This window comes from Dermochelys coriacea, chromosome 13, assembly GCF_009764565.3.
Source record: "Dermochelys coriacea isolate rDerCor1 chromosome 13, rDerCor1.pri.v4, whole genome shotgun sequence".
In the NCBI taxonomy this organism is placed as follows: Eukaryota; Metazoa; Chordata; order Testudines; family Dermochelyidae; genus Dermochelys; species Dermochelys coriacea.
The window spans coordinates 8581312-8606222 of record NC_050080.1 but is presented as its reverse complement, the minus strand read 5'-3'; the positions used below and the strand labels follow the sequence as shown (position 1 = coordinate 8606222).

General features: G+C 40.5%; 1 protein-coding gene across 13 annotated transcripts in view; it reads left to right on the top strand.

Moving 5' to 3' along the window:
• The window catches only part of OSBPL2 (oxysterol binding protein like 2), a 55424-nt gene that overhangs the window by 24199 nt on the left and 6314 nt on the right, over window positions 1-24911 (top strand). For 11 of the 13 annotated variants that reach the window (XM_043496171.1, XM_038369823.2, XM_038369824.2 and 8 more), the window contains 9 exons: window positions 5209-5356; window positions 9957-10032; window positions 12003-12137; window positions 13671-13768; window positions 14492-14674; window positions 18130-18237; window positions 19148-19237; window positions 19965-20088; window positions 24568-24687. In XM_043496171.1, coding sequence (XP_043352106.1) covers window positions 5209-5356; window positions 9957-10032; window positions 12003-12137; window positions 13671-13768; window positions 14492-14674; window positions 18130-18237; window positions 19148-19237; window positions 19965-20088; window positions 24568-24687 — 1082 coding nt within the window. Of the gene's footprint in view, window positions 1-2393; window positions 2477-5208; window positions 5357-9956; window positions 10033-12002; window positions 12138-13670; window positions 13769-14491; window positions 14675-18129; window positions 18238-19147; window positions 19238-19964; window positions 20089-24567; window positions 24688-24911 lie in introns of all 13 variants that reach the window. The other 2 variants (XM_043496169.1, XM_043496175.1) reach the window with 2 other exon arrangements.

Genomic DNA, 24911 nt, shown 5'->3' with positions numbered 1-24911 from the left:
ACCAGTAGCAGACTGTCCTCCCCTTGCTGTCCTCTCTCCTATCTAGCCATGTGGTTTGTAGCCTGCTGCCCTCTAAGGGCAACCTTCCAGCTTGCTAGTCTGGACTACCTGTCCAAACCCTATAGAGCAGTGGTTCTCAGCCCGCAGGCCATTTGTGGCCCAGTCAGCACACAGCTGTGGCCCATGTGACATCCTCAGGACCATACAGATTGTGTGTGTGTGTGTGTGTGTGTGTGTGTATATGTATGTATGTGTATATATATATATATATATATATATATATATATATATATATATATATATATATAGGGTGGATGCGGTTCCCCATAACATATCGAGATCCGCATATGCGGCCCACAATGGTAAATAGGTTGAGAACCACTGCTGCAGCACATTGGAGTGAATCCCAGAACTTCTATTTAGACCCACCTGCTGGTGTGGTGGTTTCTCACCAGTGTTTGGAACAGGCCCTAAGGTCTTTCTGCAATTGTCTACCTCACCTCATTGTTCTTGCTCTTCTTTTTGCTGCTCCCATCCCTGCAAAGTATGCACCTGCCACAGACTTCCCTGGTTGGGCCTCTATGTTCTGGTGGGCCCACATGTCCCTGATTTAGATCTATATTCCAAGGAGTGCATGGTCAGACTGGATCTTGATCATTCTGTGGAGTGTCCAGTCTGAGAGGAGTTCAAAGTAATCATTTCTGGATTCTGTAGGACCTGAGGCCCCCAAATCTTGAATCAAAGCTGGATGCTCTTAGCAGAACCAGCAGTTTACTCTTTCCATGGATATGCTCTCTTTCTCCACTGATCTTTCCACTAAAAGGGAAGATGTGACCTTCAAATGTTCAGATGTCCATCTTGTAGACCACTGTGCTGTCTGAGAGGACCAGGATACACTTGAATTCCTCAATAGCTCAAGTTATGTTGTCCTTCCTCCTCATATGAGGAACTAGTTCCAAATTCACAGGAAGCAGTGGTTGCTATGACATCCTGCCTGTGCTTGTATCTGACTCTCTCCCCTGTGGACACTTGTTCTGTGCAAGAATGGATGCCAATCTGCTGGGGTGGGGAATCTACTTCTCTGTCTAGGGCTTTTCAGTGGGGGGAACGGACACTTACCGGGACTGTGTAGAACTGCATGTTGCTCACTTGTCCTGCATATTTTGAGAATTCCTCTTCGTGGTAACATGTGTCCTGATTCATCATCAGCGAAGTGATGGTTATTGCACATGTGAGCAACATCAAGGACCCAGAGCTTGTTACTTGGGGGCACAAATCTCTATCTTATGTTCTGGGTGGAGACTAGTTTCTTTGCATTCAGGGACTACCTTAGGGAACTTTTATGTGTACCACTACGATCTACATGGGAAAGTTAGTGCACAAAACACTGGTGCGCATTAGAATTTACACTCCTGCTAGTGCAAGCTAAAGCTACATGTAGACAACCCCAGAGATTCTTCAGGAAAATTATGCAGGTCAGGGAACAGGTTACTTTGATCGCTCACTTCTTGCCCATGTTACTGTGCTGCTTGGCTCTGTCAAGCTTGTCTTAGACTCATTAAAGACTTCTCTGCCATCTGGTCCTGATGTGGTGAGACTCTGTTTCCTTCATCAGTTCTGCCAGACTTCAGGTGAATGGATCAGATGTGTTGAGTGGAAGAATTGCCACAGAAAGAGGAGAGTTCCTGGCTAGTTGCTGCAGTGATTCCATCTTTGCCAAAAAGAATGGTCTTGTTGATGTCCTCTTACCTTTGTTCCAAAGGTTAACACTCAATACCATGAAATCTCCTTCAGCTGTCATGCAAGCACTAACCTCTCCACCTGGCATGTACCTGAGCAGGTTGCTCTTCCCCTCTTAATGTTAATTGTTGTTCAACTTAGGTCATTTCTCTTTGGGGGCGGGAGAGACTGAAGCATCAGCTGTTCAGTTGCTAGTTAATTCATGATTGTTTGTTTTTACCATCTGGATCTGACTATATCAGCACTTTCTGCCTCTGATTGTGCCTTCAAATTGTCTTGTGAAAGGTAAGCCCTGCCTTCTCTTGAAAGTGGCTCAATACAATTGCAGTCTGTTAAAAAAACAAACAAACAAACAAAAAAACAACCCCACCCCAAAACTGGTTTATTTTCAAAGGATGGGGGAGTGGTGACCTCTGACTAAATACAATTACCATAAATTGTATTTATCATGGTTTACCATTCGGGTTCTCTCCCACCTGCCCTATCCAGGTCTGAAGGCTCTTGATAGGTTACATCATGAATTTGATTTTCTTCTTGTCTAGTGACTAGTACCTGGAGTTTAAGCTTAGGAAGCTGATGACTGATAAAAGGGGAGGTCTTATGTCGTATATACTCTGACTCATGGAATACTTTGCCTCCTTGCTTCCTGGTAGGTAGAGGTAATAACATCATTTGAATGGGCTGATTTTCCTTTGCAGGATGGGGAAGAAGAAAACTATGAAAAACAGAATTACTGGTAAGTCATTTTTCTTTAAACTCTTGAAATGGATTAATTTATGTCCACGTTTAAATGTATGTTGTTTGAATGATTTTGGATCTACACTTTTTTTAAAAGCATTTTGGTTCACCTTTAAAACATATAATTTGGGAGTTGTGTTAGAGGATTAAGTTAATACTTTGCCACTGCTGCCTTCACAATCTTATTATTTTCCCCTCCTGAAAAACCCCACACCTGGTTTATACATCACACCTTTTTCCTACAGTGTGACTATCCTGTAACTAATGTTTATCTGGTGAATGCCTCTATATTTTGGAGGCATTAATTAGTGATGTCCAAAGAAAGATTTCCTAGAAGACTGTATTCTTTCAAAAAGTCCCACTCCAGTTTTGTCATCACCCTCTCAGTAACATGTTCTGGATTTTTTTTTAAAAGCCACTTTTAATTTTTCTAAACAGTCCTACAGAGTCTTCTGCTCCCTTTTTAAAATTCAAAATTACATGCAGAGACAAAATTTGGCCAACTAACAATTGTAAAACTTTCTCAGCTGACTTAACAGCTCTGAGAACTGGCTTAGAGTGTGCACGTGGAGTTGTTGCCATATTTAGTGATTACCTACGTGTGCTTCCTATTTTAAAATGTAGATAAAATTCAGTGAAAATAAACTCTGACAGAGCAGATTTGTCTATTTCTGATGTATTTAAGGTAAGTTGTACCATTGTTGGGGTTGAAGGTTTTTTGCCTGTCCTCAAAATTTGAATATATTTGTTTTGGTATTGTATAGTCATTGATGATGACTGGATGAAATTGTTTTGTTCTGTGTGTAATCATCCTTTCCATCTGAACTAAATACATGTTGACATATGAGAACAGCATGAGTGACTCATTTACTGAGGTGAAACAGAATGATTGGTATGTAGACACTGGGACACTTTTTCAGTTATTCTGAAATAATTATTCCCTCAAAGAAATTGCAAGGTTCTAGGCACAATCAAAGGGTTATAATTCCACAGTGAGATGCTTGTCTGAGAATCATGCCCTTGTCGACTGATTCGGCCTTTTATGGAACTTTCAGGGTGTTTTTTTTTTTAAAGGCATGTTTAACTCCATTGGAAGTAGTTGGTAAGAATGATAGTATTCCATGAGATTTAACTACACTTTTTTTATTCTAAATGAATGTCCCTTTTACTGTGGATTGTTAATGATAAGCATGTGTTCAAGACAGGTGTTCCAAAGTAGTGTTTGTTTTAATCATCTGTGTGTTATGTCTATTATTGTTCCCAGTTAAGTGTTAAATCCCATTGGGATGTGTTTTGTCATTACATAATTGCACACCTGGGAGTTTGGGGTGTAGCAGAAGGGATTAATGAGTGACCTCATCCTCTGTGCCTTATGCTAATTTTAAAATAATATCACACCACTGATACTTCCCTCTGCTTCTGAAATTGCTTAAAATTATCATGCTGGGAATGTAATTTTTTGTTTCAGAATTGTATAGCTTTCTGAAACAAATAGAACTAATATTATGCACTAATAGAATGAAAGAACTTCATGGGAGCTAAAAATACAATTTCTGCTTTAATATCAAAATAATAGCTCTCTCGTAGTTTATTAGTATTAAAACCCTTTAATATTGGACTAAACTCAGATCAAGTTAAAAGCTGAATTACTCTCATCAGAACCTGATTCTTACTCCAAAAACCTGATCTAAAGTCAATGGGACTCTTTTTCATGCAAGCAGAGTGAAGCTTGCCAGGGTCATATTAGTTCAGTTGTTGTTGTTCTTTTAAAATTTTGTGGGTGGAATTGTGTTGGGAGATTACCTAAAAGAGACCAATGTGGGAGGGGAACATGAGAGAGAGGCTAGGAATGAATAGCCATTCGGCATAGGGGAGAGAGGGCCAAGGGGGAACCCTGCAGAAAGCACTCTGGCATCAGTGCGCTGCTTCTGCAGCTGCTCCTGCCAAATTCTGTTTCTGGCTGACTCCTCCATGCAGGTTTATAATCCTAGACAGCATGGCAGGTGAAAGGAGACAGGGGGGTGCATGGGTTCTAGTTTTCATGATTTGTTTTCATCCCCAGTGAGGTCCTGTTCTGGCGGCCCTAGCTGGAGAAAGGCACTTGATCAGTTAAGTGTGCTCTAAAAAGACAGCTGCTTTAATCTTGAAAGCATTTGCCTCGTGTGAGAGGTTCTGTTAATACTGATCCCCTAAACATCGGTTAGTGAGTTGAAGGAAGTAAAAGTCTTTAAGTGAAGCATTTCTGCTGGCAAACTTCCTGTAGAACAGGCTGTTATACAAATTCAGGAGTTCCATTTTGGGTGTTTTTATCTGACTTATGTTTGTAGAGTATGGATCAGTGGATCAAGTAGCTGAACAAAATTATTATAATTGCATTTAAATTGCAGCTCTGAAGTAGGGAAGACGGTAGACTTAATCAGATTAGAAGCTATTGAGCAATTCACAGTATTACAAATTAATGTCACGTGTTTGGTAGGATGAAAAAATTGGTTGAAGGGGCCCTATACTAAAGTCACACTTGGCTCTGTGTGCTCTTGGACACTAGGTCATATAACCAAGCTTCTGGACTCGGTGATATTTCATAGTAAACTGCATTGTGTATGTCTCCATTTTTAAGGTAAGTGTATATACTGCTAGGATATTACTAACAGGTGTGCAGTGTAAGCAGGTACTGTATGTAGTGTCATAAAGTTCTTGAGAAAGTTACTGACTTGTACTTGTTGTATACAGGCTTCGATTCCGACAATTCTTCAGGAGACTTTTCAGAAACCAATCATAAAGTTGCAGAAATGCTTGATCTGGATCCACCCCAAAACAATAGGACTGGAAGACACAATGGAGAGAGGCAGCTCCAAGAGAATGGAATTAAGAAACACAGGTAGGCATGTCCGCGTGCATGCTAACCAGTAAAGGAAACCTATCCAGTAGATGCAGTCACAATTTCAGGGTAACTGTACCTGTATTTTCCCCTGGTGTGGTTGCTTTAGGGCACGCACTTAAAGGTTCCTGGCTCCCAGCTGTCTCCTCGCTTGTGCGGAGACCTGCATCTCAGTCTTTTCTCACTGGGGATTTTAAGGCTGCACAGCTGTACACTGTGATATCCCCAGTAAGCCTGACTACCTAAACAGGCCTATGTCTGCATGTTTCTTTCTCTGTGAAGGCTATGACCAATGTTTTGCCTGCACTTACAAGTTACCACTCAGCTCCTTCTAAGCAAGCACTTCTATTCTTAAGCATTACAGAGAAAACATAATAAAACAACAAAAATTCCTACAAGCATGCTAAAAAACTTGCCAGAAGTCACCCCCAAGCCCCATAGGGCTCTGACAGGTTAGTCCTTCAAAACCCACAGCTGGGTTTTCCCATTGTTATGAGTTCATATCCGTCTTAGATCCAGAACAAGAACTCAGATTGGATAGGTCAGCTGATGCTTTATACAGCTTCAGTCTTTGATCTTGGCCTTCTGTAATAGGTAATCAGCAGACAATGGCTCTTTCTTTAGCACATAGTTTCAAAAAGCTGGCTTTTTGCATCAACTTCTCCCTAGGGATTTCCCAAGAAATCCACTTAACCCTTATTGTTCCAAAAGTCCCTACTTGTCTGGCACATCTCCAGTATAGACTTTTCAATTCCCAGGTCTTACATCTGTCACATCTCCCACCAAGAGAAGTTGCATATAATCCAAGCCCACAGTAATATATAAATTTAATACAGTAAGGTTTTTCAAGGATATTGTAGGACTTTGCCATACAGTATCTCTGACAGATGCTAATCACAGTGTCTGCTGTTATTGAGAACTCTCCCAGAGAACCTCTCACCTGCATCCCTGCCAATTCTTGGCATCTTTGGTTTTCTCCCCTTGCCTGCATCTGACCTCCAGCCCTTTGCAGCACACCTCAGTGGAAGAGGACACCTCTGGCCATGCCTGTTGCTCAAGACTGAGTGGAATGTTAGCACTAAGAGCTTGTCTATATTACCCTCCAGATCGGTGGGCAGCGATCGATCCAGCGGGGGTCGATGTATCGGGTGTAGTCTAGAGAGGGTAAATCGACCCCCGAGCGCTCTCCCGTCCACTCCTGTACTCCAATGGAGTGAGAGGCGCAGGTGGAGTCGATGGGAGAGCGTCAGCAGTTGACTCAACACAGTGAAGAAGCCGCGGTGAGTAGATCTAAGTATTCCGACTTCAGCTATGTTATTCACGTAGCTAAAGTTGTGTAACTTAGATCGATTTCTCAGTGTAGACCAGGCCTTAGTTATCAGAACCTCTATGTAGAAGTGCTGATAGGTATCTTTGGGGTGGTCTGTGTGAAATTATTCATAAGTCAGTCTTTAAATTTAATAAAACAAAATAAACTGTTTGTATAATGTACCTCATCTGAATACCTTGCAAAGCCCGATAAGATAGGGGTGTCCCTTAGCTGAGTTACAGAGAGAAGAAAGTCTTGCATTTCTTGAAACCAGTCCCATCTCTGACCATTTCCTGGTCACCCCCTTCCTTTTGTGTCCAGACAGAGAACTCCCTTTTCTCTCGTGGCTCTGGAAACAAGTTTGCTCTCCTGTGTTCAAATTGATTATCCCGGACCACTTCCCATTCCTATTTGCCCCAAGTAGCCTTCTGAAAATAAATAGACACAAACATATTGGCAAACATTTGCATTCCCCATCCTGCAGGAGGTGGTTGAGGAAGGAGAATGAAGTCCTTTGATCATGTTAAATATTTCCCTTAAAAGAAATAAAAATTGACAGACTCCAGAGCTTTTTCAGAGTACACTTCAGCCCATATAATAATGGCTTTGATTGTCCCTTTCCCAAGGTCCATGCTCGAGCCATGTATGCTTCTTTCTGGAAGTCAGGTCAGATGTGCCTGCAGCATCATTCCATCCCCCGCCCCCATCCCCCATTGCTCCCCACTCCAGGATCTGTTCTGGGCAAGGGGGTGGCAGCTGTGTGGGCTAGGGAGAATGTGTGTTACCTTCTAGCTGGCCCAGTCAGGAATACCTAGAAAATATGCTACAGTCCTAGATCGTAGTACTTTTGCAGATTCTCTCCTGATGTGGAGGTTGCTGTGATCTTGAGTTGTCTCGAGGATAGTGGGGTTGTGTTGCCAGGGTTTGGGGAGGTGAGTCTGGAACTTAACCATTGCAGAGTTGTGGGGCATCCTGTTGATCTCTGGGGATTATGTGGGGGGGGCTGCAGGACAATGTGAAGGATCTGGGGGTCTTCATGGAGACTGTCCGAGAGAGCCTGCAGGTCCTTCTATGGAAGGGGGTGGGGATGACCTGGCCAGTGAAAGGTGGAATCTAATTTAACTTTATTCTTTTAATCAGGGCATGGCTTCCTGGTATTTGTATCATGTTCATTAACCTGGTAACTGAACGCATTATCATTGGGTCCCATCCCTTCCCTTTCTCTCCTGCCTGGATCATCCTGATTTAAGGGGAGGAACTTTAAGGGAACACAGTCTGTCCTTTGGTGTGTTTGAAAGGAGGATTCTGTTTGCATGTGTATACATGCTACAAATTCAATATACTAGCTAAGGAGGCTATTTAGTCCACTGAATAGTTCACTGTGCTGCAAGGCAGGATACCTGATTTCTACTCCCAGCTCTGTCACTTTGTGACCTTTGGTAAGTCACTCCACCTCGCTGTCTCCCTTGCCTCTTCTGCAAGATGAGGGTTACCTTCCATTGTAAGGTTTCAGAGTAGCAGCCGTGTTAGTCTGTATTCGCAAAAAGAAAAGGAGTACTTGTAGCACCTTAGAGACTAACAAATTTATTAGAGCATAAGCTTTCGTGAGCTACAGCTCACTTCATCGGATGCATTTGGTGGAAAAAACAGAGGAGAGATTTATATATACACACACACAGAGAACATGAAACAATGGGTTTATCATACACACTGTAAGGAGAGTGATCACTTAAGATAAGCCATCACCTGCAGCAGGGGGGGGAAAGGAGGAAAACCTTTCATGGTGACAAGCAAGGTAGGCTAATTCCAGCAGTTAACAAAAGAAGCCCTTGAGGAATTCCACCATGATTTCAACAATTTCCATCCCACCATCAACCTCAGCCTGGACCAGTCCACACAAGAGATCCACTTCCTGGACACTACGGTGCTAATAAGCGATGGTCACATAACCACCACCCTATATCGGAAACCTACTGACCGCTATTCCTACCTACATGCCTCTAGCTTTCATCCAGATCATACCACTCGATCCATTGTCTACAGCCAAGCTCTACGATATAACCGCATTTGCTCCAACCCCTCAGACAGAGACAAACACCTACAGATCTCTATCATGCATTCCTACAACTACAATACCCACCTGCTGAAGTGAAGAAACAGATTGACAGAGCCAGAAGAGTACCCAGAAGTCACCTACTACAGGACAGGCCAACAAAGAAAATAACAGAACGCCACTAGCCATCACCTTCAGCCCCCAACTAAAACCTCTCCAACGCATCATCAAGGATCTACAACCTATCCTGAAGGATGACCCATCACTCTCACAGATCTTGGGAGACAGACCAGTCCTTGCTTACAGACAGCCCCCCAATCTGAAGCAAATACTCACCAGCAACCACACACCACACAACAGAACCACTAACCCAGGAACCTATCCTTGCAACAAAGCCCGTTGCCAACTCTGTCCACATATCTATTCAGGGGATACCATCATAGGGCCTAATCACATCAGCCACACTATCAGAGGCTCCTTCACCTGCGCATCTACCGATGTGATATATGCCATCATGTGCCAGCAATGCCCCTCTGCCATGTACATTGGCCAAACTGGACAGTCTCTACGTAAAAGAATGAATGGACACAAATCAGACATCAAGAATTATAACATTCAAAAACCAGTTGGAGAACACTTCAATCTCTCCGGTCACTCGATTACAGACCTGAGGGTGGCTATCCTTCAACAAAAAAGCTTCAAAAACAGACTCCAACGAGAGACTGCTGAATTGGAATTAATTTGCAAACTGGATACAATTAACTTAGGCTTGAATAGAGACTGGGAAGGGATGAGTCATTACACAAAGTAAAACTATTTCCCCATGGTATTTCTCCCCCCCCACCCCACCCCCCACTGTTCCTCTGATATTCTTGTTAACTGCTGGAATTAGCCTACCTTGCTTGTCACCATGAAAGGTTTTCCTCCTTTTCCCCCCCCTGCTGCTGGTGATGGCTTATCTTAAGTGATCACTCTCCTTACAGTGTGTATGATAAACCCATTGTTTCATGTTCTCTGTGTGTGTATATAAATCTCTCCTCTGTTTTTTCCACCAAATGCATCCAGTGAAGTGAGCTGTAGCTCACGAAAGCTTATGCTCTAATAAATTTGTTAGTCTCTAAGGTGCCACAAGTACTCCTTTTCTTTTTCCTTTGTAAGATGCTTTGAGATCTGTAGATGAAAAATTTGCTCTATATTAGGTCTTTGTTAATTATTCTAATGGCTTTTTCCCCCTACAGAACATTGTTACCGGCCCCAATGTTTTCTAGGAGTGATTTCAGCGTGTGGAGTATATTAAAAAAGTGCATTGGACTGGTAAGTCACTCTCTGCAGTCAGAGGAGATGCCGCGTTGATTCCCCAGTGCTCTTGGCGAAATGTTTATCTTAAAGGGAGGAAGGTTAAGTTTGGAAGTACAAAAATGCAAAACCAAAGGCACCCACACAATGGAGTATTCTGCTGGTGCTGAAGAACTTGAAAGTGATGGTAGACAAAAGTGAAATTGACTAGTTTTATTGCTCAAGCTGAGAAATGCTAAAAGTAAGCGGCATAAATTACAAATTTTCTGTAAAGTAAGATGGTGTTAACAACTTATGTCAGAACTCTTTTTAACTTCTGACTTTTAATCTCTGTGTCCTTTAGTCAACTGAGGATTGATCAACACGGTTTCTGAATAATACAGTATTTGACATTTTTGTTAGAGCTGTTCATACTGGCTTGAATAGATTGATTAAAAAATTATTTTCATTATCTGACCCAGTAGTTGCGTTTGTCGAACTGATAATTTCTTACCATTTTACAAGTAATGCCTGAAAAGACTTCTTCAAATTTATGTTCTTCAAATGTGGGTTGAAGAAAATAAAATTACATAGTTCAGCTTGTCATTACAACAGTAGTCAAAATATAATTTGGGGCTTTATTTTGGCTTTCACATACCTTTAAAGGGTTGTGATACGCCAGGAAATTTCACTTTCAGCTGAATGATGGAACAAGGGAATTTGTAATCTATCCTATGCCCTGTTTCTCTATTGAGAGAGTTCATGGTGTAAACTTAGGCTAGTGGGCATGATCTGAATTAGGTCACCTGATTATTCTTGACGCCAAGAATTAAAGAACACTCATTAGCCGTAGATACCAATGTAAAGGACACTTGGTCTCCAATCTTAATGGTCGGTTACTAACATTTTTCTTTAATCCTTTCAAAAATTTGCAGTCACCTATTGCAGTGCTTACATTTTATGGGAGGAGAGAATCCCTGTCTTATCGATGTACCATTTTTTTTCAAAAATGGCCTGTATTTGTTTGGCTAGAAAGAGGCCTTGGACAGCAAAAGAGCTTGGGGCTTGGTGCATCTGCTTGTTTGAAGCTCAAGCAATAGTTCTCTTCATATCAGCGGTAGATCAGGGTGAAACTTATTTGGCAAATACTAAATGATCTGAAAAATGCACTTTTCAGGGTACCGAAACTATTTGCGAATTCAGCTCAAATTTAGTGAATCGTTTCGGCCAAAAAAAACAAAACAAACCACCCTGAAAATTTTTCAGAAATGTTAGAATAGTCTGTTTCAACATTTTGATTGAACATTTTCTAAACCATTTTTTTTTTCATTTTAGTTTCATTGAGGAAAAAACAGGAAAAACTTTTTTTTTTTTTTTTTTTTTTTTGGTTTGAAATGAGCGGAACCAAAAAAATTTGGCCACTGAAGACAAAAAATCAATGATTTGCTCAGCTCTAACTAGGAGGTAGAATAAGAAACACTGTTTAGCTTTGTTTGTAGGGCACTGATACAAATAGGGTCACTTAAAATTTGTGAAAACATCTTAAATCCTGTTCCCTCCACAAACTTGAAGGTGTTTTGAAGTACAGTAAAGAATGTGTTGGTGGTTACAGTAATAATACTGTTTAGATGATCAGTGATGATTTTTCAAGGGATCCAGTTCATTATGCTGTGAATGACTGGCTAATGCATCATCTGTTGGAAGGAAAGTTTAATCTATTCTGCACCATCACAAGCCACTGAGTTGCAGATACCATCTTTTCTTGGCTGCAGTGCTAGATAAGATTCAATTTGGAGCCCTTTATCAACACTCCTTTTTAGGCCTCTGCTCTGCTTCTAATCCCTTCCAGCCATGGTAGTTAGTGACCAGAACCAGGGGTCTGAGCTGGCCCTATCGTTTGTCAGTGAACTATTGCCAACCCACCTGAGAGATCATTTTGGAAACTTGTTCTGGCCTGTTAGTAACCTAGAAGTGTGTCAAAGGGAATGACTTCTCCTTTTATCATCTAGGAGCTGTCTAAAATTACAATGCCTATTGTCTTTAATGAGCCACTGAGCTTCCTCCAGCGGATAACCGAATACATGGAACACATATACCTCATTCATAAAGCTAGCAGTCATGCGAACCCCCTGGAAAGAATGCAGGCAAGTGACGCTTTCCATCTCCTCTTTGGCTTTCGAAAGGGTTCCTTGTGTCCTCAAACTCTCTCTTTAAGATGACATCCCATCTGATGAGAGATGGGTATGGCACTCTGTGGACTGGTTATAGGAAACACAAGAATTGCCATACAGGATCAGACTTGTGGTCCATCTAGTCCAGTCTCTTGTCTCTGACAGTGGCCAGTACCAGATGCAATGGAGGAGGATGAAAACACCCCAGCAGTAGGTATATACATCACCTTGAGATGGTTGAAGGGGTCACTGCAGGGGAGGAAGAGGAGGAGAGACAGTCCGGAGCTGAACATGTCCAGGCCCATCTTTTTAATCACTGTTTTTAAAATTGCACATACCCCATTATTTTTAGTGAAGATCAGATTATGGCTTTGAACTGCCTCAAACAAATCCATTTGCTAACTGGCATTTTGAGAGTTTTTAAGAGTGGTATGGTAGAGCCAGACTTTATTTCCCATTCTTCCCTCCCACCCCAAACCCTTCGTACCTTGGAGAGAGCAGAGTAAGTATCTGGTTAGTCACATGCTCAAAGACTTGTTGATGGTAGGCCTAAACTAGTGTACATCCAGGTTCAAGTGTTACTCTGGAACTCTAGTTCTACTTAAAAGAAATATAGAGAACAAGAAGCACATGGTAAACTGTGTATGACAAACGCATGCAGTTTAGGCTCAATCTGTGTGATGCTACAGTTGTCCTTTATTCCTGGCAGCAGGATGTATGAAATACAACAAAATAAAAACTCTGCTGCTTTGCAAGGCACACTGGTGAAAATGACCTCTCCGTAGTGACACTGGAAATTACACGTGACTGCTGTTATGTTAAATTAGATACTACTGCACAGTCACTGGGCAAAAGAAGGGGAAGATGAGCAGAAAAGAACAGTTGAGGTCTTTCTTAGAACAGAGTAGTCCGTGTGATCTGGCAAAGTTTGCCAGAGAAAATTATTGCTTTTTGGAAGTGAAATATTCATCTCACACACATATATCTATTACTTACCATGGATCACAGGTTTCAGAGTAGCAGCCGTGTTAGTCTGTATTCGCAAAAAGAAAAGGAGTACTTGTGGCACCTTAGAGACTAACAAATTTATTAGAGCATAAGCTTTCGTGAGCTACAGGATGCATCCGATGAAGTGAGCTGTAGCTCACGAAAGCTTATGCTCTAATAAATTTGTTAGTCTCTAAGGTGCCACAAGTACTCCTTTTCTTTTTACCATGGATCATTATTCCTAGTTTGGGTCTGTCAGGATCTGTGAATGTGTTTAACCTTAAGAAGCACACAGCAACTTCTCTGGCTGATTAAAAAAATGTCACTCTCTCCAGAGTGTTGGTGTGTTTGGGTGCATGTGGAGAAAGGGAGGAATCTCAGGGGTACAAGAAGTTGGTAGAGTTCCTGGACATAGAGGGTTTTTAAAAAATTGCTATAGCACATGCAAATGTATTGTAAAATACTGCTGTTTCAGTGGAGCTTTCTCTGAAGACTGCATCCTGCTGTGTTTGTTTACAGGCTGTAGCTGCTTTTGCAGTTTCTGCAGTAGCTTCTCAGTGGGAGAGAACTGGCAAACCATTTAACCCTCTACTAGGAGAAACCTATGAATTAATCAGGTGACACTGAATTCTTTTAAATATTGTTGAAGAGGAGGGTGGTTGATGGTCAGTGAATTAAACTGACTTCATGGCAAACTGGAAAATATTTTATTTCCCAAGATAAAATCAGTTCACTCTGATCAGTCATATATCTAAACTCTACAGCCACAATTAGCTGAAAACCCCAGTTATCAATATGAAATCTGAGAAGATAATGATTTTAGAAGAAATTTATTTCTATCTATTGACTCATATTTTCTGCATTGTACAAGGGCAGTGAAGTGTATATTATATTCTTCCCAAGAGCCACTTCTGACCAGAGACTCCTAATTACTGTAGCGAGTGCCTTATTGATGACCTAGTGTCAGAGTAGATTGAGACCCTTTCATCTGGTCACTTGTCCTTTAAACCATATTTGAACCCAATTTCCCAGAGGTGGACTACTATTGCCCAGCAAGCTTTGGAATTGCCAGGAGTTGCCCAGTTGAAATTACTTCATATGCATTCCCGGATTGATAGTGTTCGGTTTGTGATGCAGTTTTTATGGTGGGGGACATGGGTGAAGCATTTATTGATCGTCATACATTAACTACGGAGACCATGGGATCTGAGTTCAAGTTTGGTCTAAAAATCCTCAGACATGTTTTAAAAAATGTGTGATCTCACTTTTATTGCAATTTTAATACAAGTCCCTTTTTGATAAAGGTTGACTACCTAACTTTTTTTTTCCCCCCCCTCTAGGGAGGATTTAGGCTTTAGGTTTATATCTGAACAGGTCAGTCACCACCCACCTGTTAGTGCATTTTATTCTGAAGGCCTCAATAAGGACTTTGTTTTTCATGGATCAATCTACCCCAAATTAAAGTTCTGGGGGAAAAGTATAGAAGCAGAGCCCCGTGGAACAATTACTTTGGAGCTTCTAAAGTAAGTATAACCAAAAAACTTTTTTCTCTATTGGACATATCCCTTAACTATATTAAAAAAATGGTAAAGGACCATAATATCTATATCTATCTATATATATATCTGGGCTATGACTACCTTGAAGAATCATTCAACTAATAATGAAACTTTTCTTGGAGTGGGTGGAAGGAAGAGATACTCAGGATTTAAGCATGGACTATTGCTCATCGGTTAATTCCAGGGTTTTGTTGGAAGGATGCCATGGTCTTGCAGCTGTAACAATTTAGCCTGATTTTACTGCAAAGGCAACTGGCATTTCTTGAAACCAAATGCTATTTAAAATTACTTGTTCTTTACATTTTGTTAGGTGCCTTTAATAAATTAAAAAAAAAAGAGAACTAAAAATACTTTGTCTGAGATAATCGGTGCCACGTTAATTTCATTGGAAATTTTGCCTCTAAATCCCACAAGTGGTTTTGATAATGTTAACCATGTGTATGTGTAAACTATATGACTTCTCCAGAACAGATACTGTATGCCATGGTAAACCCCAGGAATTCAGATAAATTTCTACCTACAGTTAGACATGACTCACCTACTTGTGTACAGAGGCCTCTTCGTTGAAACCAAATCTCTATTTCCAGGTTATTCCCAGGTTCATGTCTGACTGAGAGCATATTTTACGAAGAAAGTGATTTCATAAATTGTTTTGTAGCATGGCTGAGCTATAATCAAATTAAAAAGCCTCCCCAGACTTTTCTGTAAGGAACTAATGAGTGCACTCAGGATGATAGTGAAGTAAGTCATTCTGGAATTGAGCACTTTGAGGTGGTTTCATAAGAGCTCTTAAACAGATGTAGATTTAGAGAAGTGATTCTGAAATCTGCTGCTTTTGTGAAACCTTTAAATAGACATTTGGTTTCAATAAGGTAGTGACTTGCTTACCTTATAACAGGTTAACTTCTATTGGAGATACCCTTATACAAGTAGCTTGATGCTCTTAGTTGAATTTCTGATATATATATATATATATATATATATATATATATATATATATATATATATACACCATGATATCTGATCTTTCTGGGGAATATAAAACATGAGCTGCTTGGTATCTGAACTGTGTTGTGATGAAAACGGAGTAATTGGGCAGCTTGCCTCTATACCCCAATTCCTTGCTAGGTAGATAAATTATTTTAATACATTTTTAAATGTAGACTACAAACATTCAACCAAAATAAAAGTTAGTAATGGAAAAATTGCCTTTAATGAAACACACTTTTGACTGACCAAATCACAAGAGAATATTCAGAAAAGAGCAAGTTGAGGTTTTGTGCTGTTCACTTCAAGGTGCGTTAGGGTTCTGAACTGTTCAATGCTGTAGTTGTCTTGTTAACACACTAGGCTCTCTATTGATCTAACTAGACCTGTAAGCATACCAGCAGTATTGGGCAAGAATTGATTAGAAACAAATGTGTTTAATAGGCTAGGCTGTAAGTAAATACATGTGCTGCTTTTGTGTTTGTCATGACTGCACTTTCAAAACATCCATAGTTTGATTAGTAGCCACCTTTCACCAACCGAAATATTATATTACATTTCAAGTGGTAAACTAGGACAGTTAAGTGCTGCTTCAACTGGTTGTTCGTGGGCCATACAAATGTTGCCATCCCCCAAACCGCAGGATGAATAGAAATATTAAAGTGCTCTAATTTCTTATGCCACATGAGCCTTGTATGAAAATGCAACTATTGTTCTAAAGTTCAGTGAGAGGCAGTTTGTCACTAAAGGATTCAAACTTTAAGGCTGTGTCTGTGCAGTACTTGAAAATGACAGACCAGTCAGATACATTAAGCAAAGTTTTGTTCAGTCACTTCTTGATATAAGGTGAAGGTTTAAAAAGCGGTTGGTGCTTTAATTGTTTGCTCTTCCTGCCATTATATCAAAATATCTATTTTTTTCTTGTGTTCTGTGTAATCAGAATTGAGAGAGAGAAGTTTGATTTACAGTATTACTAAAACGTCTTAGTTGCTTAGAGTGCTAAATCCAGACAGTATTTGCTTCATCAGCGTTGAAAGAGGGATAAAAGATGACATCATGTTAGAAATATGACTTGGCCAAGCCAGTGAAAATAGGAATCCTGTTTGTTGACATATTAACAGTTTGACCATTTTTAGAAACATTTTTTTTGAGGACTCGAGTCAACAAACACTGTTTTTATAAAGTTAGTGCTACAGAGCATGTTTGATACAAAACTAAACTGAGAATTTTAGTGCTAGGATTTTTTCTTCAGAGTAACTCGTAAAAAAAAAAATAGGGATGAAGTGGAAAGATGGAATTAAGGATTAAATTAGATTGTGAACATATTTTAAAAAGACTGAAAATAGTGTCATGGATTCAGTGACAAATCTTTTTTTCAGATAAAGAGCTTACATTCTATTCAAGTATAAACCTTACACAAGAAGGTTATTTTTCTGGTGTCAGTAGTTGCATAGCTTGTAGAATCAGGGAGGTACGAATTCTAGTGACTAATGACAAAACTCCTGCTGACTTCCGTGAAAGCTCTCAAGGGTCCCTACATGTTGTGAAGACTTTTATTTATTTATTTTTAGGGAGAAGATTATAATTTTTTTTTCAGTTCATTCCCCCAGAACTGACTTAAGATTAAGGGCCTGATTTGCCCCACAGTGTTCTGCACCGCAGATCCCATTGACTTCCACATCTCTGAAACGAGGTCCAAAAGCATTTACTATCAGATGCTTGTGTGAAAACCTATCTGAGTGGGTTGGTCTGCCTCGTTCCTAGTGGAGAGGCATCCATGTCTATCAAAACTGGTCGTGATCAGCATCCTTGATGGCAGCCTCAGCAGAGATGTTCATATGAAATAGTCATGAAGAGTGAACTACTTTCTTGTCTTTCAAAGTGGTCTCTCTGGGTCATGGTTGTGGCCTGTGGTGGGACTACTTGGGGAAGGTTACAGTGCAGTTTCCTGTGGCTGAACAGAAGACTTCAGTCTCTAGGGCTGTTAGTAAAAATCCTCTTGTGAGCATCCGATTCTCTCACAACTTTAAAAGGACAATTTAAAATAGTTAAAATGTCTTGATTGCTACTGATGCCCTGCTCCAGAGCTCAAGTTATCAAAGGGCACACATTTGTAGATTCCATAAGCAATTTCCTCTTTTTTTTTTTTTTAAAATCACTTATTAATGTCTAGTGAGATTCAGATAGAACACACTACCTTGGTTATAAAGAAAATCCATAAGTGTGGGGTTTTTTTTGTTGTTGTTGTTGTGGTTTTTTTTTTTTTTTTTTTTTAAGTAAAGTAGATACTGTTCAGCAGGGTACTAAGTGTTCCACTCCACTACAAGATTCAGGGCAATTAGAGTTTAATGCTGTTTTACCTTCTGTCTTTAGTTCAAGAAGTGGATTTAGTTTCCTGGCATCTGACTTCACTTTTCTGGCTTCTTTCACAGACACAATGAAGTTTACACGTGGACAAACCCAACCTGTTGTGTACATAACATAATTATAGGTAAACTGTGGATAGAACAATATGGAACAATAGAAATTGTAAATCACAGGTAATATTGCTAATTATGGCACTACGAGCATTGGCCATTATAGAGACTGATAAATGGTAATCACAGATCCAAAAGCTTTCCCCTTTGTAATGGATCTTGTAGGTCCAAAATGTTGTTTCCTGTTCATCTGCTGAAAACTGTTTTAAATAATTTCTTCTTCTGAACTGGTTAAATAGTTTTTTGTGTTTTGAAACAAATATAAAAACAGTGATAACCGTACATATGATTATGTAGAAGACTGGATGGGATACAGAATCTTTCAACTCCAGGTCACCCGTTCAAACCCCGCCCAGTCGATAGTGAATTGCCATTTAATGGCTGTGCAGTGAATTATGTGTAATGTGCAACACAGCATAAATCACCATCACGCTAGTCAATAATGGGCACGCTTATTTCAGTTTTCTGAATTTAGTCCAGGAATCCTGGCTTGACGTCTGGCTGTAACGTAGTTTGGCAGTAGCACTTGAGTGCACGTTTACAGTGTGAGCTACCTTTATTTAGCAGCTTTGTCAACTTCATGTGATTAGCTCACCATAAAGGTATCGATAGTGATATAATAAGAGATACCCTGGGTAGGGGACAGTCCTATATTCCTTTTCCTTTTAACTCCCTATGACTTCAGTGAGTTTTATATGCACACTTTATGCAGAAATCACCCATTAAAATCTTCATTTGGTTTAAACAAGCTCTCAGTGTTACCGTTTTTGCCTGTCTTAGAATAAAAAGGAGCAACAAGGACTTACAATAATCCAGTGGTTTTTACTACCCAATTTCTAATATTAAACACAGGTCTAAGTGATTTCATTAAATAGTGTTAGTTTCGTTTTAGCAAAGTAAATACATTAGTAAACACTGCACTTCAGACATTTAGATGCTGGCTTTCTAAATGGTACATTTGTTTCCTTTGCAGTACTGGAGATAAATGTATCCTTAATTTTAAACCATGTGGACTGTTTGGGAAAGAGCTTCACAGAGTAGAAGGTCACGTTCAGGACAAAAAGTAAGTGGAAAGTCTGTCTGTCTTGTACTATATGGGCACCTAGTACTTTCTGTGTAGCGCTAGCTTGTTGGACTGACACATGCTCAACATGACTGCTAAATTTTTACATTAGTACAGGCTCCTCCCATTCTCATTCATTTCTATTTTCTGGGTCAATGTTACACTTGCAGGTTTTAGAGTGAGCATTTCAGTCACTATTAGCAAAGCTTTAATGCCATTTGCACCTTGGATTTAAGTGCAGCAATCTGGATTTAAAGGAGACGTATCCAGAGAAAACTTAGAGAATAATACAATTGCTAACTGTGTCCTTTTCTTAGTAATGTATTAGGACTTCTAGTCTTCATTTTAAAATATTTACCAAAAAATGCTAACAGGTGTATTCCCCAAATTCAACCTGTTATATAGCTCTTGGTCTTTATACACTACAATATCAGCTTCATTGCTTCTATAATCCGTTTAACAAGAGCACAATTGATGGCTAAATAGTGAGGGAGCATTCAAAGCACAGGACTGAATACCATAAATGTTGGGATAGACTGCATTGTTCATCTTTGCATTTATGTTTTGATAAAATGGCTTCCCAGAAGTTTGTAGTAATCAGGGAAAAAAAGAAACCGGAAAACCTGAATATAATCTGGATTACCGGTAAATCATGCTGATTTTAATTTAGGCTAGGAAATTTTAGAAATTGGGCAGCAAAAATAAATCTCCTTTCCTCTATAAATAGCAAGAAGAAGCTCTCTGTGATCTATGGCAAATGGACAGAATGCTTATGGTGTATCAATCCTGCCACATATGATGTTTCTAAAAAGAATGAAAAGAGAGGTGGTGACCAGAAGAAAATGAAGCCGGTAAGGTTTTAGTATAATTGTTCAGGAGAGAGCTGGAGTTGCTGTTTCTCTCCCATTTGAAGGCAGCATTTTCAGAAATGGAAACATTTCTTGTTAGAAGAACATGTGTTGATGTGGTTGTGGTGAACTGATTGCTATTATGGTGGATATTTTTCATAACTAGGGCCCTGATACCAGGAAGTGAGGAGTGCTCTGAACTCCCATTGACTTCAGTGAAAGTTGAGGGCATTCAGCATCTCACAGGGATTGGTCATGGAGATTGGGGTTGATATTTGGTGACTACTGTTAGAGATTGAGTTACATCTTGCTGTTTATTAGTAAGGAAAATGGCAATATTGCCAACCTCAGGCATTTAAAAATCTGCACAAAAAAATCACGTGATTGTCTTAAAAATATGAGATTTTAAAAGTTTGGCTTTTTATTTCTCTTCAGTGTTTTGAGCCTTTAGGGTTCATGTTGCAGAGAAGAGCTTAAAAATGAGGGCTATAAGCTTTTTAAAAAATCAAATCAATCTTCCCTTTCTGATGAACTTGCATTTAGAAGGGGAGTTACCTAACTGGAAGCCAATGGAAAGCATTCACAAGGATTTTTTTTTTTTTTTTTAGAGAGGAAGCTTGAAAAGTAAGCTTGAGCTTGATTTGAATTCAGAATACAGTACTCTCATCTATTCCACAAACACAGCATACCAAACCAAACAGGATATTATTGGATTAAATACATATTCATCATCTAGCTAGACACAATTTCTTGTTTCTTTTTTAATTGTGTGACATTTTCAGCTAGGTTGTCAATGTATTGTACTTCCCTATTGATGGTCATTATTTTTCAGGTAGTCTCTCAGAGATGAAATCCTTTTGATCTCTCTGCAATTTAACTGTGGAAGGCCCAATTCACAGTGATTCCGCTATAGAGGGGATTGGTGGCTAGAAGTGAGAGTTCAGGGTTGAATGAGGGCGGGGGAGGAATGGCGGGGGGGGTGACCAAATGATCAATGGCTTGTGCAAATCTACTGGATACAGACAGCATCTGGGGCGAGGTCACACGAGGTGAGCTACCTCTATGGCTAAAAGATGGTGGTGGCAGACTGTGGTTAAATTGCACACATCCTGTTTTCAGGTTTGAGAGGAATATTATTTTCTCATCTCAGATTGCAAAGCCCATTTATTCAGACTTCACCCTGGGAGTGTGAATTTCACTCATATTGTGTGAAAGATGCAGTGCTGTAATGTTACATTTTTTTGTAGCCAGATTCTTCTTGGCAGTAAATTTTTGGTTGATTGTCACTGGTGGCTTGTGAGGCTTACAAACAGTTTTTAAAATGGGTGAAAATTTATAATACCATTCCTGAATGTCTTTTTCCTCTGTATGTCTTGAGAGTAAAGCATTAAGTAGTAGTGCCAAAGCTCACTGTAGTGATTCTGAAATACCTCCTGCATTTCCTCTATTTACAATTTCCAGGTGTTTGACACTGAAATAATGGCACTATCTCTGACAGCACAAACTTATCCCCTCTCTCATGTTATAAGGCAGTAGAGTATTTGAATTCCAATTTGGCCAGCAGATGAGGTCTATCTGATTGGTGGTTTCCTGGAACCTGCAATCATACCATTTCCAATTCTAAATGGGAAAAAAATAAAATATCTGGACAAAGGAAGGAGGAAACATGTCTTTCTGTATTTTACTCTTGCTTTTTAAAAAAAAATGTATTTTATGGTAATGAAACAAAATTCCATGCAATGTGACCTTCTCCAAAGGAAAGGATCCTTTAAGGATCGTCACTGTTGGGAGCCATCAAGCTACCAGATATGGTAGGGCTTATGCACAAGCAGCATGTACAATATACCCTGTTTTTTAATGATTGAAAAACTGATGCTCCGGCTTCACTTTAGACTAAGAAAATTTTTCTTTTCTGTTGCATTTTACACTTCGTGAAGCCTGGTTCTTTTTTCAGTCTTTCTAATCTCGTCCTGAGAGGAACTGTTACATTTTGTTCCTAGAATATCTGAAATTAGGTTCCTTAATTCTGCTGGAATAAGGTACTGGTATTAATTTTTTTACCACCTCTTTGTAGATTGTAAGAAATGAAGGGACCCCTTCAATCAGTTTTATACTGGTAGTGCAGTGGCTGTGTAGGCAAATGCGACAGCTATCTGCACCTCAGTAGTATCTGTTTTACTAGTATGGAGAGTGGGAATGTTGGTCGGAATCCTGGAAAAGTTCTGAGCCTTTTTTTAAAAGCATCATGAAATCTTTAATGACCTCTTGGCAGCCAGCAAAGATGGTAGAAAGAACCAGTATTGCACTGTACTGGGGCATGAGTCCTGGTGTAAAGTGATGGCTTATTTTAGATTGATTTAGGTAAAGAAAGAAGCAGTCGGAGGATCTAAAATGTTCCTCTTGAAATTGTGCTTGGTGTGCTTCACTGAAGCCTAAGGAACATGAGCATATCAGCTTGCTAACCAGCCCTCAGAATCTGGTATGTGATTACACAAGATTCAGGAGTACAGATGTCTTATGACTTATTGCTTACCTAGTGCTGCCAATGTATGTAGCACTTTACATAACATTGTAAGGCTTATGTCTACATGGCGTGCTTCTTTTGGCGGCATGTAGAGTACAGTATGTACTCAGGTAGCCCCCCTGTGTGGATTTAGTGTAGATGGTGAGGCCCGGCTTAGACAAATAGAGTACAAACATGCCTGAGGGTGTGGCATGTACCCAGGTACATGCCCTGCATGGGTCTCTCTTCGCCCAGGCCATGTCGTCCTGTCTACACTGCTGTTTTTAGTCACATAATGGAGAAGGGGTCCTGAGTGCACGCAGCAACGGGCTCCACAGTTTCCTCAGCTGCTGCCTCTTCATCTGGGACCTCCTCCTCCTGGCTAGGGCCACTTTCCATTGACTCCAGACATGAGGAAGTATCCACTGGGCTCTTTGCAATGGAGGTAGGGTCACCACTTAAGATTGCATCCAACTCACTGTAAAAACGGCAGCTTTGAGGTGCAGCACCAGACTGACAGTTTGCCTCCCTAGCCTTGTGGCATGCATTCCTCAGCTCCTTCACCTTCGCTCTGCACTGCAGGGTGTCCCTGTTGTGCCCCTTCTCCTGCAAGATGCATGCAATCTGCTCCTAGGTATGGAAATTCCTATGGCTGGAACACAGCTGGCATGGCACAGCCTCCTTTCCCCAAACACTGATCAGGTCCAGTAGCTTGGCATTGCTTCAAGCAGGGGATTGTTTGCTATGTGGAGCAGCCATGGTCCCACCTGGGCAGATGAGCACTCGCAACAGGAAAGAGAGTTTCAAACTTCCTGGGGCTTATAGGGGGAGGGGTGGATGTCCGTTTATCTGGCATCAGAGCAGCAGAGAGGCTGGCCAGAGTGGTCACTTTTGGAACTGTGGGATATCCTCTGGAGGCCAAAAGGTGTTCACACGGGTAGAACGTGTCTTCACTTTCACAACAGCACAAAAAGAACAGCGTAAAGAACTGTATGCCTCTTGTGAAGGTGGTTTTCTTTTTGCGGTGAAACTTCTGAGTTTAATCACAAAAAGTCATTAACAAGTGTAGATGCTCCCATGGGTTTAGCGGGAAAAAAGGGACATTTTGCGCTTTAAATAGCAAGTGTAGACATCATCCTGCTGCCTCCCAGCGGCTGGAGCCTTTTCCTGCTGCAGGAAAAGGCTCTTGTGTGAGGAAGGGCTCTGCCAACTCCCTGCTGCTGAAGCCTTTCCACACAGTAGGGAAGAACTGTGGCAGCTGTTGCCTCCCTGCTGCCAGAGTTTTCCTCACTGTGGTGAAAGATTCTGGTAGGTGGTAGCTGCTGAAGCTTTTCTCTGCTGCCTCTAGGGTGACCAGATAGCCAGTGTGAAAAATCAGGACGGAGGGTGGGGGGTAATAGGCACCTATGTAAGAAAAAGTCCCAAATATCGGGACTGTCCCAATAAAATTGGGACATGTGGTCACCACTCTCACCTGTGCTAGAGCCTTTCACTGACACGTAGCTACACGCTGAGGTGTGAAGGCAGCTTGTTTTGCACTGTGGCCTGTAGCTACACACATCCTACATGCCGCCAAAAGTGGTGTATAGTGTGGATATGGGTATGGACGCATTACCGCAGCAGAAGAGCTACTAATCGAAGACAGGAAAAATAGGATATGAGTCAAGAAAAGGGAGAGTGAAGTAAACAAAGAAAAGATTTCTAGAAGACATGAATGATGACAGAAGGTGCTTTTTCTAGATAGAAACTAGGAGTTGTTCCAAGCGTAGTAGGTAGCGTGGAAGAAGGCATGAAGTATGGAGGATGAAGAAGAGCATAAATGAGGAGGAGGAAAGGAGAGCAGAGATACAGGTGGGGTGAAACAATGGAAGGTCTTGAATTCGATATGATTTTTAATGTCCTCTCCAGAGAACTCTAGGCAGAAGAGCTGTATGTCATTTCTCTCTATTCCACTGTCAATTATTGTGTTTTCGTTTCAGAGCGAAGATGCTGGGAATGATGAGGCCGATGATATGCCAGAGATCCAAGAGACTGTGCAAGTCATACCAGGCAGTAAGCTGCTTTGGAGAATAAATTCTAGACCACCAAACTCATCACAGGTGACTAGTTCAATAAATTAGAACTCTCTGGTCATGGTGGCTTGTCCAAGAACATTATCATACTGGACAAGGGTAACTCATCTTAGATACATGGTAATCTTATAGGTAGGGCCCTACCCAATTCACAGTCCATTTTGATTAATTTCACAATCATAAGATTTTAAAAATCGTAAATTTTATGATTTCAGCTATTTAAATCTGAAATTTCAGGGAGTTGTGATTGT